Source organism: Trachurus japonicus, chromosome 17 (assembly GCF_045865225.1).
Source record: "Trachurus japonicus isolate A0001 chromosome 17, Traja_1.0".
In the NCBI taxonomy this organism is placed as follows: domain Eukaryota; kingdom Metazoa; phylum Chordata; class Actinopteri; order Carangiformes; family Carangidae; genus Trachurus; species Trachurus japonicus.
The window spans coordinates 18,830,604-18,846,419 of NC_140923.1; the positions used below are offsets into that span (position 1 = coordinate 18,830,604).

General features: G+C 41.5%; 1 protein-coding gene across 2 annotated transcripts in view; it reads right to left on the minus strand.

Annotated features, from left to right (window-relative positions):
• gpc5c (glypican 5c) overlaps positions 1-15,535 on the minus strand; it is a 96,917-nt gene extending 81,382 nt beyond the window's left edge. For both annotated transcript variants that reach the window (XM_085803663.1, XM_085803662.1), the window contains exons 1-2: positions 15,052-15,535; positions 5,350-5,511 (exon numbers count right to left, since the gene is read on the minus strand). In XM_085803663.1, the coding sequence (XP_085659789.1) occupies positions 5,350-5,511; positions 15,052-15,229 (340 nt within the window). In that variant the 5' untranslated portion in view covers positions 15,230-15,535. The remainder of the gene's footprint in view (positions 1-5,349; positions 5,512-15,051) is intronic.
• Positions 15,536-15,816: the final 281 nt, after the last annotated feature.

Sequence of the window (15,816 nt, forward strand, 5' to 3'; positions counted from 1 at the left end):
GAGCCTGGCAACAGGCTAATCTATGCATTTGTTTAGGCACTAAAAGTAATAGTGGGGAGCAAAGCTGGTAGGTGTGGAAGCCTGGGGCAGTTGGGGAGCAGAATAACATTGCTGAAGGAAAAACAGGATTTTTGGGGTGAAGAAAAAGATGGGGAAGAATTCCTATGTTTATGGTTTCATTCTGTGGAGCACACATTTGGCAGCAGGGTTATCTTTGAGACGTGAGGGTTCCCTGTAGAGCACATGGCAGCAAACAAGCTGTTGGCACAGTGCCCAACCAGACCCAGCATGCTCTTGTTAAGCACCCACTGCTGACAAAGCACGGGCCACAGACAGCGAGACACCCAGGAAGAAAGAGGGTGAAGTGTGAGCAGCAGGGAGCTGTAAACCCACAGGGCACAAACCTGTTGAATCAACATTCTTTACCACAGACACACACACGCCAATGCATACACCCGACTGAACCGCATTAAAACACACCTGTGCACACTTTCACTGAAATTCTGCTTTCGCCAAACCGAGTCTCGTCTCATTTTTCTGTCCTCACTCTCACAGGTCTAACTCCCTGCTCCTCGCACATTCTCACTCACACATTCATGCTGAGGTGAGAGGGGAAGATGAAAAGCAGAGGTAATTAGGAAAGGTTTGAGTGTGACTTTATGACTGCGAGAGGCTTTGAGCTTTCCCCCTCACTCCTCCCTCCTCTCCTTTGTTCTCTCCCTCTTTTCCCCCGTGAGCTGAGCCCTGAAAACTCTCAGGGAAATGCGTCCTGCCTGCCTGTATCATGTCGACTCAAGAGACTGGAAAGGCGTAGTTAAAACACAAACATGTTTAGATCACACACGTGCGTGCACACATACACACACCATCAAATACAATATGTATTTGCTCCACTATTAGGCCCATAAACACATTTCCCCTCCGCCCTGTATGATTAAATAAGACATGCAGGGATGGATTCCGGATATCCTCCCTAATTTGAGCATGAGCTCATGGCGCAGTGCAATGTCATCCCATGTCCAAGCATCAGCCTCTAGAGCAATAATCCTGTCGGTCAAAACATCTGCAGAGAAAAATACATGAAGGCATGAAGTGAGTGGGAAAAAATGATGATGTGAGATGGAGAGGACGGGGTAAAAAGATCACAGGCAAAATGAGATTGAGACCTTCCAGACCAACACAGAGAGATTTCAATATAGATTGAATGACTTATGTCTGATGTAAGAATGAAGAAAGGACACAAGAGCCAAGTGATTCATCGGCCTCATTGCTTGCACATATGCACATAATATGCAAATTCAGACAAGTACCCGCACAAATTGTGCGCACATGTAAATCTTCAGCATTCAAGAAATGAGACATTAGCCTTTCAATTGTGTAAGCCACCCAGGATGATACTATAGTCAAAGTGCAAACAGTTTAATCTGTGGTTGCTTCTTAACAGTATGGCTTTAGGCTAAATATCATTGACTGTCAGTCTGGGGGGAAAGCAGAGACACTTGGGAGGGGGGGGGGTCTACTGTCTTAACAGGCAATAAGGCAGGCGCAAAAATTCCCAAGGGGCAGAGAGACAATTACAGTAGGCTGAATTTAACCACCTGTGGGAGCCTAGGGAGACAGACAATCAGAGGGAGAGATGCACCAACAGACCACACAGGATTTTTTTTTCTTCGTATTTCTTGTCCTGTCTTAGCCCAGTCTTGCTTCACTGAGCCCTCTTTTTCAGACATCATCAGCAAAGGCCCTCAAGTATCCCTTTGCCTCGGGTTATAGTTTTCTTCACTTTGCTTCTCACATACACTCGTGCACAGGCCGTCTCCCAGGACAGGAGGGGGTCTGGAGAGTTCTTGGATGATGAGACAAGGATCAGCTAATTATGTCGCCTCATTGAGGAAAGGCTCCGTCCTTGCCATGGCCTCTTTCTCTGTCACTCTCTCTCTCTCTCTCTCCCCCTCACACGCACTCCCACGCTTGCTCTTTGTCAAATGTAGCTCTTGTCCCTGCACTGAAGGGCACACCAAGTTTTAAATGCGGTGCACTTTCATTGATGATAGAGTGTTATCTAGGCCAGGAGAATATATTTCTCTGAAAAGCATTTGTCAGCTCCTGTGAGGACAACTTGAGCCTAGCGGTGCTCATGATGACTTGCACGGGCGGTAAATACTGCACATGCTCACGTCTTTGGTGCACATATACGCACAGTAATACATACACACACACACACACACACACACACACACACATACACATACACATACACATACACACAATGATCAAGATGCACATGTAACCAACAAACACAGATGTCATGGCCTTTAGCTGTGGGCCAGGTCTGCCTCATATCCGTGACACTGGTGATCAAAAGTGTCAGCATTTTCTTGACGTCTGCTTCCCAGTAGTGTGACCATACACCCAGATACTTACTCTCTTGCTCATCATTCCCACCTGTCGTTCACACACACACACACACACATGCGCGCGCACTGAATTGCCTGTACAACAATTTGCTGACAGGAGTAATATATCAAAATTAATAAGTAAGCTTGCTTCGACTGGATAAACTTGAGGTTCTCACTCAGTGATTGTGCCATTTAACCATTAGCAAGGCAGGCAGCCATACAAACATATTCTAGTACCTAATCCTTCTGTTTCTTTCTCTCAGCCAATCAGGAGGCCTTAGTAAGGTGTCCAGTCGGTTAGATTACCCCAGATCTGATTGGCTAGGACAGGTTGACAGACCAAAGCCCTTGATGGCAGCTCTAAGCTGGCCCAGCTTAGACTGGACCAGCTTAGACTGGGCTCTGTCTTTGACACCTACCCACCATCAGACTCTAACACTCATTACCTATCAACAATGGCCTGGATTAAAAGGGTCTGTCTGTTTGTGTGTTGGGGGGTTAGAGAGGAGACCAGTGGCTTTGGCCCAGGTGTATCTGAGAGCATGTTTTTGGACAGATAAATTGTAGGTGGTGGAGATAGAAAGAAGAAAAGAGGTTGTTGTGCAAAAAGATGGGACCTGTCAGTTGGATTTAGGGCTTGGCAGTTCTAGGGTAAAAAGTGGGACTACAATATCTGGAGATTCCCAAAATATTATGGGTTCTGTTTTACTAGAGCCATCTTTACTTTTACAGTACACAGCTTAACCTATACTTTTATATGAAAGCAGTATCAGAAATACTGGTAAAACGGAAAACCTCTCAACATTCATAAATGTGGTCTGTGTTTATGAGGTCATACTCATGACATGACAACTCCCACATATGACAAAGCACAGTAGGGCCTTTAGGGCTGTCAAAACAAAGGAAGGCCAACGAAAACACACATACACACACACGGGGACACACTTGCACGAATGGGTATCCTTATAGGAAAACACACACGCACATCTCACTTGTTAGAAGATTTATGATATGACCTGAATGACTGACAAACAGAGGGCTGCACTGCCACATCATGAAAGAATTATCAAATAAAAAACAGATTAACAGCGGAGCAACAGAGCTTTTAGCCTCGGTGGTCAGCTGCATGTGGTACAAAGTATTGCATAGATACAGTACAAACAAATAGGAGCAGGACAGGAAGCTACCCACACTTTTCCACCATCCAGCGCGTGAATAACAGTACCAATGATATCAGCCAAAATCATATTCTCATTACTTCATGCGGTATATAAGCCACTTGCTACTTCACATTCCACTCAAGGCACTCAGACAGCGCAGAGACTGTCCTTAGATGGCCTTGTAAATTGAGGGCTAGTGACATAATCATTTTCGGCACCACCATACTCCAGTTTCTATTGTTATTCCATTGTTATTTTCCATCTTGGCCTTTTCTGGACATGTGGAACACCTGATCTTCATTCTCCAGACAGGCTCAGACATGAGGTAAGACAGGAAAGATCTTAATGATGATGAAAAGGACGAATACCAGGAGCACTATTCAAACATGGTTACTTCAATTCATGTAACCTACTTGTGAAACAGCTGTAACAGGGGCTTATCTCCAGCACTGTGTGTGAAAACCTACATTGTAATACGTTTGACAGCCTGGATTTCACATGTTGGTTCTCTTCTAGCACAAGGGACATTGTGTGACATAAATATATCCCGACCATATGGCATTTACAAGTTGAATATGACCAATAATAACTTCCATGACAACAAGGTCTCACAATAATAAATTCTCCATGACTGCTCCCTAAACAGTTCTTTTTTATGATGCCATTTCTTCACATACTGTATGATATGACTTTTCCATATTGGACATCAAGACCAATAGAGTTCTTAAATCCACGATAAAATAAAATAAAATTCGGCCAACATGGCGGCTCAACAGCCCCATTGTCTTATAAAACTAATTGCATGGTACTGAAATTCCTATAACACTAAAAACATCCAAAGCATGTCTCCAACCCTGTGGGATTGTGTTGAATGTTTTGGTGAGGGAAAACTTGGTCTGTTTGGGAAATTTTTAAATTTATATGACACTGCAATTACTAGGAACTAGGAAGAGGGAGGACAAGCTTGGGCAACTCGAGCACTGCTTGATGCATGAGTTGCTCAAACACAAAGCCCTTCGCCAGGCAAGACATAGCAGAAACAGGCTTTTTGTACTTTGGAACTCAGATATCTGATCTGTCCCAGCTACCAAAGCACTGCAACCAAAAAACAGAGCCCCCCAAATAATTACCCTGTGCCAAAACTACTGTAATTTCTTGTAGGGTTTCCAGTAATTGTTTTGCTGTTTTGCTTGAGAGCAGGATAAGATAATGACAAAGCAGACCATCTTCCACCAAACACTAGAGACTGAAAAAGGCATGTATACCCTCTCCTCCCATCTACCCTCAGCGCTCCTTCTCCACAGCTCTGTTACTGCCAAACCCACAGAAGAAGGGAGAGGAGGGGGGGGGCTGGGTTAAAGCCTTGCCCATTTTGTGAGTTGCACACTTGCCTGCACACAAGCTACCATGACCCAGGGGAAATGAGTTAAAGAAAAAGAAAGAAAATCCACAAAATATAGAACAAATAAGTATTCTTTACAAGCATGAAAACAAAGAGAGTTATTTTGTGTTTATATTCACGTAAAAGCTAAAAGTTCAGTTTCAGGTGGGCAAGGCCTTGGGTCTAGATTTCAAATTAAATATTTTTTAAAAAGCTAAAATTCTGGGATGTTGGTCACTGCATGAGACTAAGAATGTTAGCTCATGCAGTGGTTAGTAGCCTACCAGATATTTAATGACAATTCATCAGCCCTGGAATATCACATGACTTCCCCTTCTGTCAACAACAGCCCAGTGTTTCAGGCCAATCTCACTAAACCCCAGCTTGGCCCCTTTGTCGCAGCTCTTACCCTGGAAGGCATCCGAGTGGCCGGAGATGAGGTGCTCCAGCTCGTAGCTGTAGGAGTGAATGTTGTGAAGAGTTTCTCGTTTCACAGCAAACTGGTAGCTCTCCTCCATTTTCCGGGTGCAGCAGGATGGACCCTGGTGCTTACAAATCAACAGATCCACATCTAGAAAAATCAAGCAGAGAAGAACATGTTGTTGTTTTTTTAATAATATCAAATCAGAGGTTAAACAAAGCATATAAAAGGAAATGGAGGTGCAGATGGACACATAAGATCATACAGTGCAAATTATACAAAATAGTCTTATAGTTTGAGGTACATATCCTGTGAGGGCTATACACACGTCTATATATAAATGTATCCATACTGTGCTGCAAGTATGTGTGGGTAATAGTGTCCTGAGTATGTACATATCCACTGGGAGACAGAAGAGGCACCATGGGAGGGTGAGAAAGTAGACCAAGAATTCATCCATGTTTCTTGCTAAAAATATTATGTCTGCTAATATATAAATATCGCACACATGTCATCAAGACATACATTTGCACATGTATGTAAACTCTATGTCCCATAAAACACACTGAAATGCATGCATGCAAACTGAGTCTCTCTCTCTCTCACTCACACACACACACACACACACACACACACACACACACACACACACACATTCACATTGTATGGTAATCATGACTTGAACTAAACAGTCATTAGCCAATAGCCATAATGCTGTAGTTCATAACGACCACATGATGGCAATGACCTAACTGCAAATAAAAACAGCTCAATCAGGCGCAATTACATCAGCTGAAACAGAGTCCACCCTGTCCTGCCAGTGTCACCTGCTGCTCACCATCGCTATATATATATAAACACTGACATCACTGAGACTGGTCACAATTAGCTTGGGCTGTTTAAACTGTCCCTTCCAAAAAACATTTCCTTGCACAAACTCACATATATGAGGGCATTTCTATAATGCAGTAGCTGATATGATAACTCATTTTACAGGGGGAAGGGCTGGATATGGTGGCCGGAGGCAGGTGTTGTAACCAGAGCCTAAAGCATGGCCTTAGGACAGACCGCAAGACCAGTGCCTCACTGTCCAAATCCCTCCATGAAACACAATAGGGTTGCATTCTCAATCCCTCTTTCCCTTTCTGCTCCCTCTCTCCCATTTGCCTGGCATATCCTAGTGAGGCCTGGGTGTCTCTTAATTACTCAGTGAGGCTCCATTTGTTCCCATCCCAGAGCCAGACGAGTGAAGTCATAACTGGCTGTCCTGCCCCTTCCAGCTCATTATCTCCATCTCCGTAGCAGTCTACTCTCTTTATGTCAACACTGTTTCTGCAAAGCCCGATTGTAATCTTTTTTTACGGTAATACCACTCCTGCTCTAGCTTGCCCCCACAATCAAGGCATAAGATTTGCCAATGACTGACGGTTGTTAGCTTACATTTGCAACTTGACCTCCCTTTTCTTTGGAAAACTGTGATATAAATTGGATTCCCAATCCATCTCAACATACAAGCAAGATATATTTATTGATTAAAACATAAATTAACATTAATAAATTGGGGGTCATGTAGATGAAAGGACAGGTCAGTTAAAAATAATAGGAATTAGTTCTAATTTTGTTGGTTGAGGTCACAACGATACAAGGACAAGTGAATACTGCTGGTGGTCTACCTCATCCTTAGTTTCAATGTCGTGGCAACAACCTTTTAAAACAGATCTTTTAATATGAAAGTATTTCCGTGAGAGCAGAACTCGTCTACACCCATGTCACCAAGCAACAGAGGCAATCTAGCAACACTTGACATTTCCACTTCATTTTACTGGGTAAGTGCAAGTATGCAGCTCTGACTGGAGAAGATATTGGTTGTCTAGGGGCGGAATGACATGCAACAACAAACCATAAATGCCCTTTATAGAAGCTATATATTCTAGGGATATAATCTAAGGACACTGCATTCTTTAGATTTCCGTGAACTACTAAAAAAAGAATGTATATCTCAATATATCAATATCCACACATAGTTGAGGTGTCATCCTCATAGAAATGTAAAGAAGTTCATTACCTATAACAACAAGCTTGTTAAAATTGTTAAGTTCACAAGTAAGAGAAACAGCTTGATATATCATATTAGCTTTGTTTTAGGCTCCCATTTTACCATATTTGGTGTCTGTCCTCTTCCCCCCTCTGTCCCTGACCCTACTCACTTCACTGGCTGGTTCTTTCTCTCCTTTGTGTTTGTGTGTTATCTGTGATATGAAACTAATATCCAGGGACTCACAGTGGAATCCAGCCTGGGCTCTCCGTCCCTTGCGAGTAGCTGCATAGAGTAAGTGATACTCAGGAATACCTTGGCTGTTAAAGCCACCACAGCAGTCAGGACCGGCTGACTGTGTCACGAATGTACCAGGCCACTTTCTGGAATCATTAGACACCATGTCACTATTTCTAACAGCAAACAAACTGCTGAGTCTGTTCTTTTTGTGTGTGTTTTATATATTTTTTAAAATAAAATATATTAATAAACATAATTTTGGTGACTTCTGCCTTCAGGGGGAAACTAAAATATACTATACTATAATACCCAGGGCAGTAGTGATCCAAGGGCACTCTAATTCACTAAGGTATATAATGTAGGACATAAAATATCTTAATACACAACTGCCTTGATTCTGAGTAAGACAGACCACAAACTCATAAAAGGCAGACTTACCCAGAACTGTTACATTTTATACTATTTAATCAAATGAAAAAAATGGTGTAATGGAGTTTTAAAGGGTTATTTAATGTCAACATAAAAATAAACTTGATGTAATGTTATGTTAATTCAAAAATATTTGCAGAGATTATCATTTTCTTGCCGTCAAAATTTAGTAGGCACATTTGGCAATACTAACAGTCTTGAACATCTGGACACTGAAGTTTTTTTCCCCATTATTCTTTGCAAAACTACTCAAGTTCTGTCAAATTGCCTGGGGACCATGAGTCAACAACAATTTTCAAGTCCTGCCTCAAATGTTCAATTGGATAGATTGGAATGTCTCTGACTTGATCACAACAGACATCAACATCATTGTTTTTGAGCCATTCCTACACAGGTTTGGCTTTAACTCTGGGCTTGCTCTCTTGCTGGAAAATGAGAAGCCATAGAGTGAACTTCAACTCATTCTTCTCCTTGCTAGGCTGTTAAGGTAGTAACTGTGATCACTCCAGTCTGAATCAGGGAACCCTAAAACTACTTTGCCCTGGTTTACCTAATCCCATTAACTAATGGTTTTAGGTGGGAATCAAGCATTTCTCTCCTTTGTATTTTGTTGACCCATCAAGCCCACCCCCCTCCTGATGTTGACTTTGTTGTTCTTTACTTTGTCGCTGCACTCTTCCCTTTGATTCTGTCATATTAGCACAGCCACTAGATGTAACCTAACAACAAAAAACACAACTATGCGTCATGATAACTTGCTACATAATGGGTTCTTTTTTCCCCAGAGGACATTCTTCTTATGCAAAACTGTCCCCAAGTTGTAAGTGCACTGGAAAAAAAGCTCAAAAACATATTGTGTTTTTAAAAGAGCATGAGAAGAGATAAATTAGACTGAAAAGCTGAAACTAACCAGCCATGGATATGAGCATAATGAACATTTTGCTGAATGTGAGGGATGACAAATACAGCTAATTGGCCTGCAATGTGATATCAACTATTTTATGTGGTATTTTTCCTCTGCAAATTTCAAAGTGTCCCATGAATTGCAAATGTTATTTTGTCTATTCAAAACCCATTCTTCCCATTTCAAATAACCCTGGATTTAATGTAACTCAATACTCCAAGGGAGAAAGAAAACCAAATTCTACGGGTTCTTTTGTAATTAGTGCCCACTATGTATGCTACTCATTCTGCCTGGCTAAACCTTAACACACTTTGCTCTCCAGACTGGATGTCAACTCTGAATCCTAATTCCCTTAATCGTCCTCAGGTGACAAATACCTCTGGAGTAATTTGCCATATTAAAGCCATGGCTCAAGGGTCTTGACTTGTTAGTCTCATACTCTTCAGCAACACCTCAGTGCCCTTCATTGCACAAGTCAAAACTGAGTGGAGAAACTCTACCACTGTATAACTGACATGCTAAATTACGTACCATTCTTATTATGTGGTTTCCAGTAGCAGGGCTGAATACAGTACACTGCTGAGAAGATGCTTATGTTACTACCACTCTTTTCAAATGTGTGCATAAACTCACAAAGTGATTTATATGCAGCTCACATCTCCTTAGTAGTATGGTATTTAAATTTCGCTTTGATTTTGAATGTGTTGATAACTTAGAGCGTTGCGGTTTTTAATGCTTCTGTTTAGATATTTTTCAGAGAACAAGAATAACTTTGTTCGCAAGTGGGCAATTAATATGTTACCCTTCTCCTGCCTCAGGAAGCCAGTCTGCTTTGAAGCTCCCAGTTCCAGTGAACATACAGGATATTTACTCTATACAGATTTGCTGTGCTTGGGATGGACCATGTTGAATGAAAACAACTCAAAGGGCCTTTGCTGCATACCTACATTTTTGGATAACCTTGAAACTCAACTGGAATGTTTAGCTTTCCCAGACCCCAAACTGCAACTACCTACAGTGATTGGCACGGAGTCCAAAGCCACACCAGAGGGCAGAGGACCAACAGAAGGATCTTTAAGGATAGAAGTGAATGGTTAGTGGCCAGGTAGTTGCCAAACTGATGATGCAGCATCATCATATTGGAGGGCCACAGACTGGCAGAGTAATTATGTTACCATTTAAGATAATCCGTTGCGAAATCCTTCTCAGAAACCATTGCCTTTTTCACGTACAATACGTTCATCTTTTCTAAATTGTTATATTATTGGAGAGGATATGCTTGACAGTCTTCTAACCTCATAAAATCTCATCTGCCTCTATCACAGCAAGCCAGACGGGTAAGGTAGCACACAATCAACTGAAACACAAGACAGACTTAGGTGGAAATCCAATAAGAGATATTGTGTACAGACAGCATAATCAGCTTCAGTCTGGTGAAACACTGGCAGGGCTGGACTGTTTGGAGTTAACGGGAGGCATTTGTATCTGTACTGTGTCTGGTAATTTGAAGACAAATGATACCATTTTTTCTAACAACTAGTAACAACTGTCTTTTTTAAAAAGATAAAGTTTTACAAAACTTGGAGATATCTTCCTGTAAATTTGCACATCAGATTGAAGGAGGATAAGTGATGGCCAGTAAAAGAAACCTCAGAAGCCTAATAATTGTGAGTGTGCATGGGGTAGGTGTGCACTATGTGCAAGGTCTCTCACTGAGAAAGACCAACTAAAAAGAAGGACTCAAAATAACCAGAGCCAATCAAAGAGCATGCTGAGCTTTGAGAGCTTGCCAGGGCTTTTGACGCTGTAACTGGTTAAGGATGTGGTGACATGTGATAACACACTGGGCTCCCATTCTCTTGCTATTAACACATGACCCTGCTTGCCTTGTATTAAAGATGTAAGACACTTTATCTTTCACTCTAAAATAGCTGTTAATGACTGAGTAAACTAGAGAATGACAGTGAAGTAATAAGATGAAAAAGTGTCATCTGTGTGGTATGTACACCATCAGATAGGCTGCCCTCAATCAGATAAGTTTTAATTGAGCTGTGATATAGATTGATCATATCTGAGAACATAACACAACAAGACAACTGTAAAAGTGAGTCTGTGTACACCAGTGCTTCCTTCTGCTTTCCAAATGATCTATCTCCAAAGGGCTATATCAGCACCCTCTGGTAATCTCAATATGGAGTGTTTGGCTGTGTACCACAGTACCAAAGTGGTCATAACTCTTCAAAATAACGACAGGATAAGCAACTTCATGTCACTGATTATCCAAGTTCCCTTGATGCCGAATCTGGCATGGAGATAAAGTTACTCATTATAAATTGTGGCTCTTGCATGGAACAAACATCCAATGTCTAAGGACCAAATACAGTAGTTTGGTCTGGAATAATTCAATATGGATATAAATGAATAAAATACTTTTAATGGTCAGCCATTAACACATCTTATGTACACACTTGTAACTGCAATGAGCACTTCTTCCACCACTACTCACAAACATGAGTGGTCTTGATAATCAGAATTCACTATCACTAAATATTGCATTCCATGCTTTCTTTGAATGCCATATTTAAAGACAAAGAAATAACTCATAAAATATCTACCCTGTTAGAGTGCAATTCTTTTTATACATGATCATATCCAATTGGCCGGCTCCCTGCTGCCACACTCCTGGCGCTAAGGGAGAATTCAGTTCACCACACATGAATGAAATGCAGCACTGTATCCCAATACAAACATCAGGCTCTGAAAAGGGCTGAAGTTTTGCCACTTCAAATTTCAAGACTTGCTTTTGTTGGCATTTGATCTGAGAACTGAAGCAGAGTAGCATAATTGTGTACACACACAAATATACACCAAATCTCCCACTCTAACACCCCCTTCCAATGGTCAGCACTTTGAAGGCAAGATTGCGCCTGACCCAAAACAACCTCTCTAGGACAAGTACAAATAAAAAGCAAAATAAGATAGAAGCCCAGAATGTCCCGGTGAAGCTACAGCAATGTTTGATTAGCTGTGGAGGGAAGGAGTAGCAGAGAAGTGGTGGAGTGTACAGTAACTGCAAAAATATGCAGTTCACCACACCTTTTAAACAAACACCAATATGTATATCAATTAATAGTCCAAACCAACGAGCCACAGTTTGCATCTGGATCATTTTAACACAATTTTCCAAAAATGTTATAACTATAGATAGATATTGTGTCTCAAAAATAAAATATCTTACTGCCTGAGTGGGGGTCAAAGTGGGGGAGAGCAAATTCATTAAGAGGAAAGACTATTGCATCCACTTCATACTCAGTGTATGCTTCTGTCTGCTCGCTGTCAAGTATTCTTTTTTACCCACAACTGCAACTGTCATGGCGGGCTCATACATAGCTGCTGCCAATGCAATGCTGACTGTAAAAACTTGTCATGCAACCCATGCTCCACACTGCTGACATCCTCAGAAGACCAAGGTCTTTCCGTTGTCTTTAAAGAGCTAACCCTAAACTACAGCTTGCAATGAAACAGTCGGTCTCTGTTGCTAGTAGTGACACCCTGCTAAACAAACATATCAAGTGGTTTGGATGCACCTCTAGGTATGTTTCCCACTCAGCTATCATTGCTCTTCTCCCTGTTACAGCATATAGTCTCAGACCGAGTGATATTTAAGTTGCCACCAACCTGCATGTGACACCACAGCAGTAAAGACTGTGGTCTGCATTCATATATTGCTGTATATTCACTGGAATACACTGGTATTTGAGAATTTTAAAGAGACAAGGACAGTCCCAAGATTGAAAGACTTAAAGTAAAGAAAAAGAGAAATACAGTAACTATTTAAAGATTTGAAAGTCTGAAGTAAAAATATAATAACGGCCACTGAAGAGCCTCATTTGTTGAGTTCAAATATACAGACGGTGGACAAATTAATGGAAAAACCAACATTAAGTTGTGTTGGGCTATTACCACTTGCTGCCAGAACAGCTCCAATGTTCCTTGGCATTGAGTCTACAAGTCTGAAAACTCTACTGAACGGATGAACGTTGTTCTACCATAACATATTATTTCATTCTGTGTTTTGATGATGAGGAGGTCATTAACACCATATCCCCTCACTGTTGGGGTCAAGCATCCGGTCTGTCTGTTTACGCTATCAGATATGCACTCAGGCACGAGTGGAGAATATTAAGAGGGATGACTACTCTGATCATATAATTTTTTTTAACCACATCTCACTGTCTATGCATTTTATATAATCAAACCTTCAAATGTGCATTCTTCCTTGTAATGAGGGATTTATACAATGTGAGCCGGCTTTAATACTCCTTTCTACATGACTGCTGCAGTCCGGTCGTATTCTGCACTGATGCTCTCAGTCCCCTGATGAAGTGTTGTACTGTTTTTCCTCACATACTGCACTAATGCAATAACATCACTGTCATCACGTGCTGTCGACCTCAATTTCCAACCCCATTTACTAATGTTTTTATAAAGATTTAAATGCAGATGTCACTGCTCCAGTTGAGACAAATTGAGCAGTTTTTGTGACTGAAGCCCCAAGGCATCAATCAGATACAGAATCAACTTGGCCTGCTCAGCATTGCTACACACGTTACAGAGCTCTGCATCTAAATTGTACCAATTTAGGCACCATGCAGAAGCATCGCATTTGTTATGCATCTCCGATCTTTAATCCAAGTTTTTGATTTACTATTTAATTTCTGTGTACGTGAATTGAAATGTCCCCCTTGCTTAGGAAACAAGACAGTTAAAAGTGATGAAGTGTTTTCTTTTTTTCCTGACGGAGTAGCTTTCAAGCAAAACTATCATAGTTGAACCAAAGCCTAAAGCCACTCAACTGTGTTTTGCCTCCAAAACAGTTTTGGCACCAATGTTTATCCTCAGAAAATAAATTTTCCTCAGTGTGCAGGAAGAAAGCACACACCACAAAGCCTTCAAGGCATTTGAGGATGCTTTCAAGCAACACTGACAAAAATCTGTGAGAAGACAGTAAGAATCTGGGGACCATGTCAGCAGAGGTATAAGCTTCTATAGGCCTGCTCAGTTTGGACAATTGATTTCCATAGTTCTATTGTATCAAGTGCATGTATAAAGTCTTTCTCTCCAAAGTATCTAAAGACATGATGACAAAAGAGTTGGTGGTGCTGACTTGTGCAAATCAATCTGCAGATTTCAAATCAATCTTTCCCCCTATTGTGAACACAATATTGTAGCCTCTTTATCCAGACAGATTAAACCACATGGGTCCCCTGCATCATAGCCAGTTGTTCTAGCTCAAAAACCCCTGTCTCAGAAGCTTGTGAATGCACTGGGCAGCTTCTCTGCCAAAAGAAATTTGCAAAATAATTGTTTAATTTCTCCAAACAACCCGCATTTGATAAGCAGCTGGGTGTCATGTGAAGCTGCAAATTGCGGAGAAACTCTAGAGGCTCTGATGCTTTTAACCCCACAGATCAAATGGGAGCAATATATTGGCCAAATATTTAACACTTATGTCTACGTGCATGTTTTTTTTCTGTTTGTTTTTTGAAGAAAAAGAAAAAGACTTCACAATGACAGGCAGATATGATTCCTGGAAATCAATTGAAAAAAAAAAATACTGACAAACATGTTGAGAGACACTTCACTAGATCACGAGATCATTTTAGACTGGGCAGCACCAAGAATGCACCACACACAACCAACATCTGACAGATGTGGTCAACAGCCTTTACTCTTTTCAACAAAAAATTACACTATTAAAAGAGAGACAAAGTGAAGACAGACAGCAATGAATGTCTCCTATGATGTCTTGCTACTGTCACTTCAATGGACTTATTCTTCATTTCAGAGGACCACTTACAGTGTCTGATCCACGTGGTTTTGACAGGAGCACTGAACTGTAAAAAGCATCAGACATCCACTAAAGACTATTCTACAAAGTTAAGGGTAGTCATCAAGCTGCTCAATTAACAAACGTACAGACGGTAATGATTTAGTTAGTAGGAAAAAAATGTGTGACTCTACTAAAAATGAGTTTTAGCCACAGTGCTCTGTACTGTAAGCGCCAAACCCACACGCTCACCTGTGCCAGGTGTCTCTGGTACGCGGTGCAGCGGTCCGACCTGCCGCAGCTGGAAAGCGGTCCTCACTTCATGACAGCTGTACGCGTCCACGTCGATCGCATTCAACGCGAATACGACCGCTGATAAAACCCAAAAGGATCCGCAAGAGTTCACGCGTGGGCATATTCCTCGGGACATTGCCGCATCTCACACCAGGTATCCTCGTGGATAGCGTACTGTAGCGTGAATGCAAAGTGTGTGACAGTGTTGAATGTCGACGACCCTGAAGTACAATGAAGCGACGATGAGTTTAAACATCTGACAAACGTCCCCGTCTGATTTTTCACATTATTGGTTGGGATGAGTGGGAGCGCCTCAAAGCAGGCTGGAGATTCTGGGCTCTTCTGCACAGATGAAGAGTGCTGTGTGAGCTGAAGCCAGTCTGTCCCGCGCTCCACACTTTGCAGTGGTCGACAGTGTCTGCATGCCTGTTTCCAAAGCCTTGTGCACACTCCCCTCCCTTTCTGTTTACTTCAGCGAGTGCCCCAACTAAAACTCATACAGTATCCCTATAGGGGCTTAGATCCTCAGTATCTTTCTAATAACAGTGTTTTAATCCCTTCAACTAAACCATACATAGGTATAGTTGATTTATGATTTTTGGATCATATATGACTTGTTGTGTCCCTTTGAAAATTATTTGACACTAAGCTATTTTTTGTAACAAATGTGTTACTATTAGAATGCACAATTTTCCTTTTCTTTTGGCGCACTTCAGATCTACA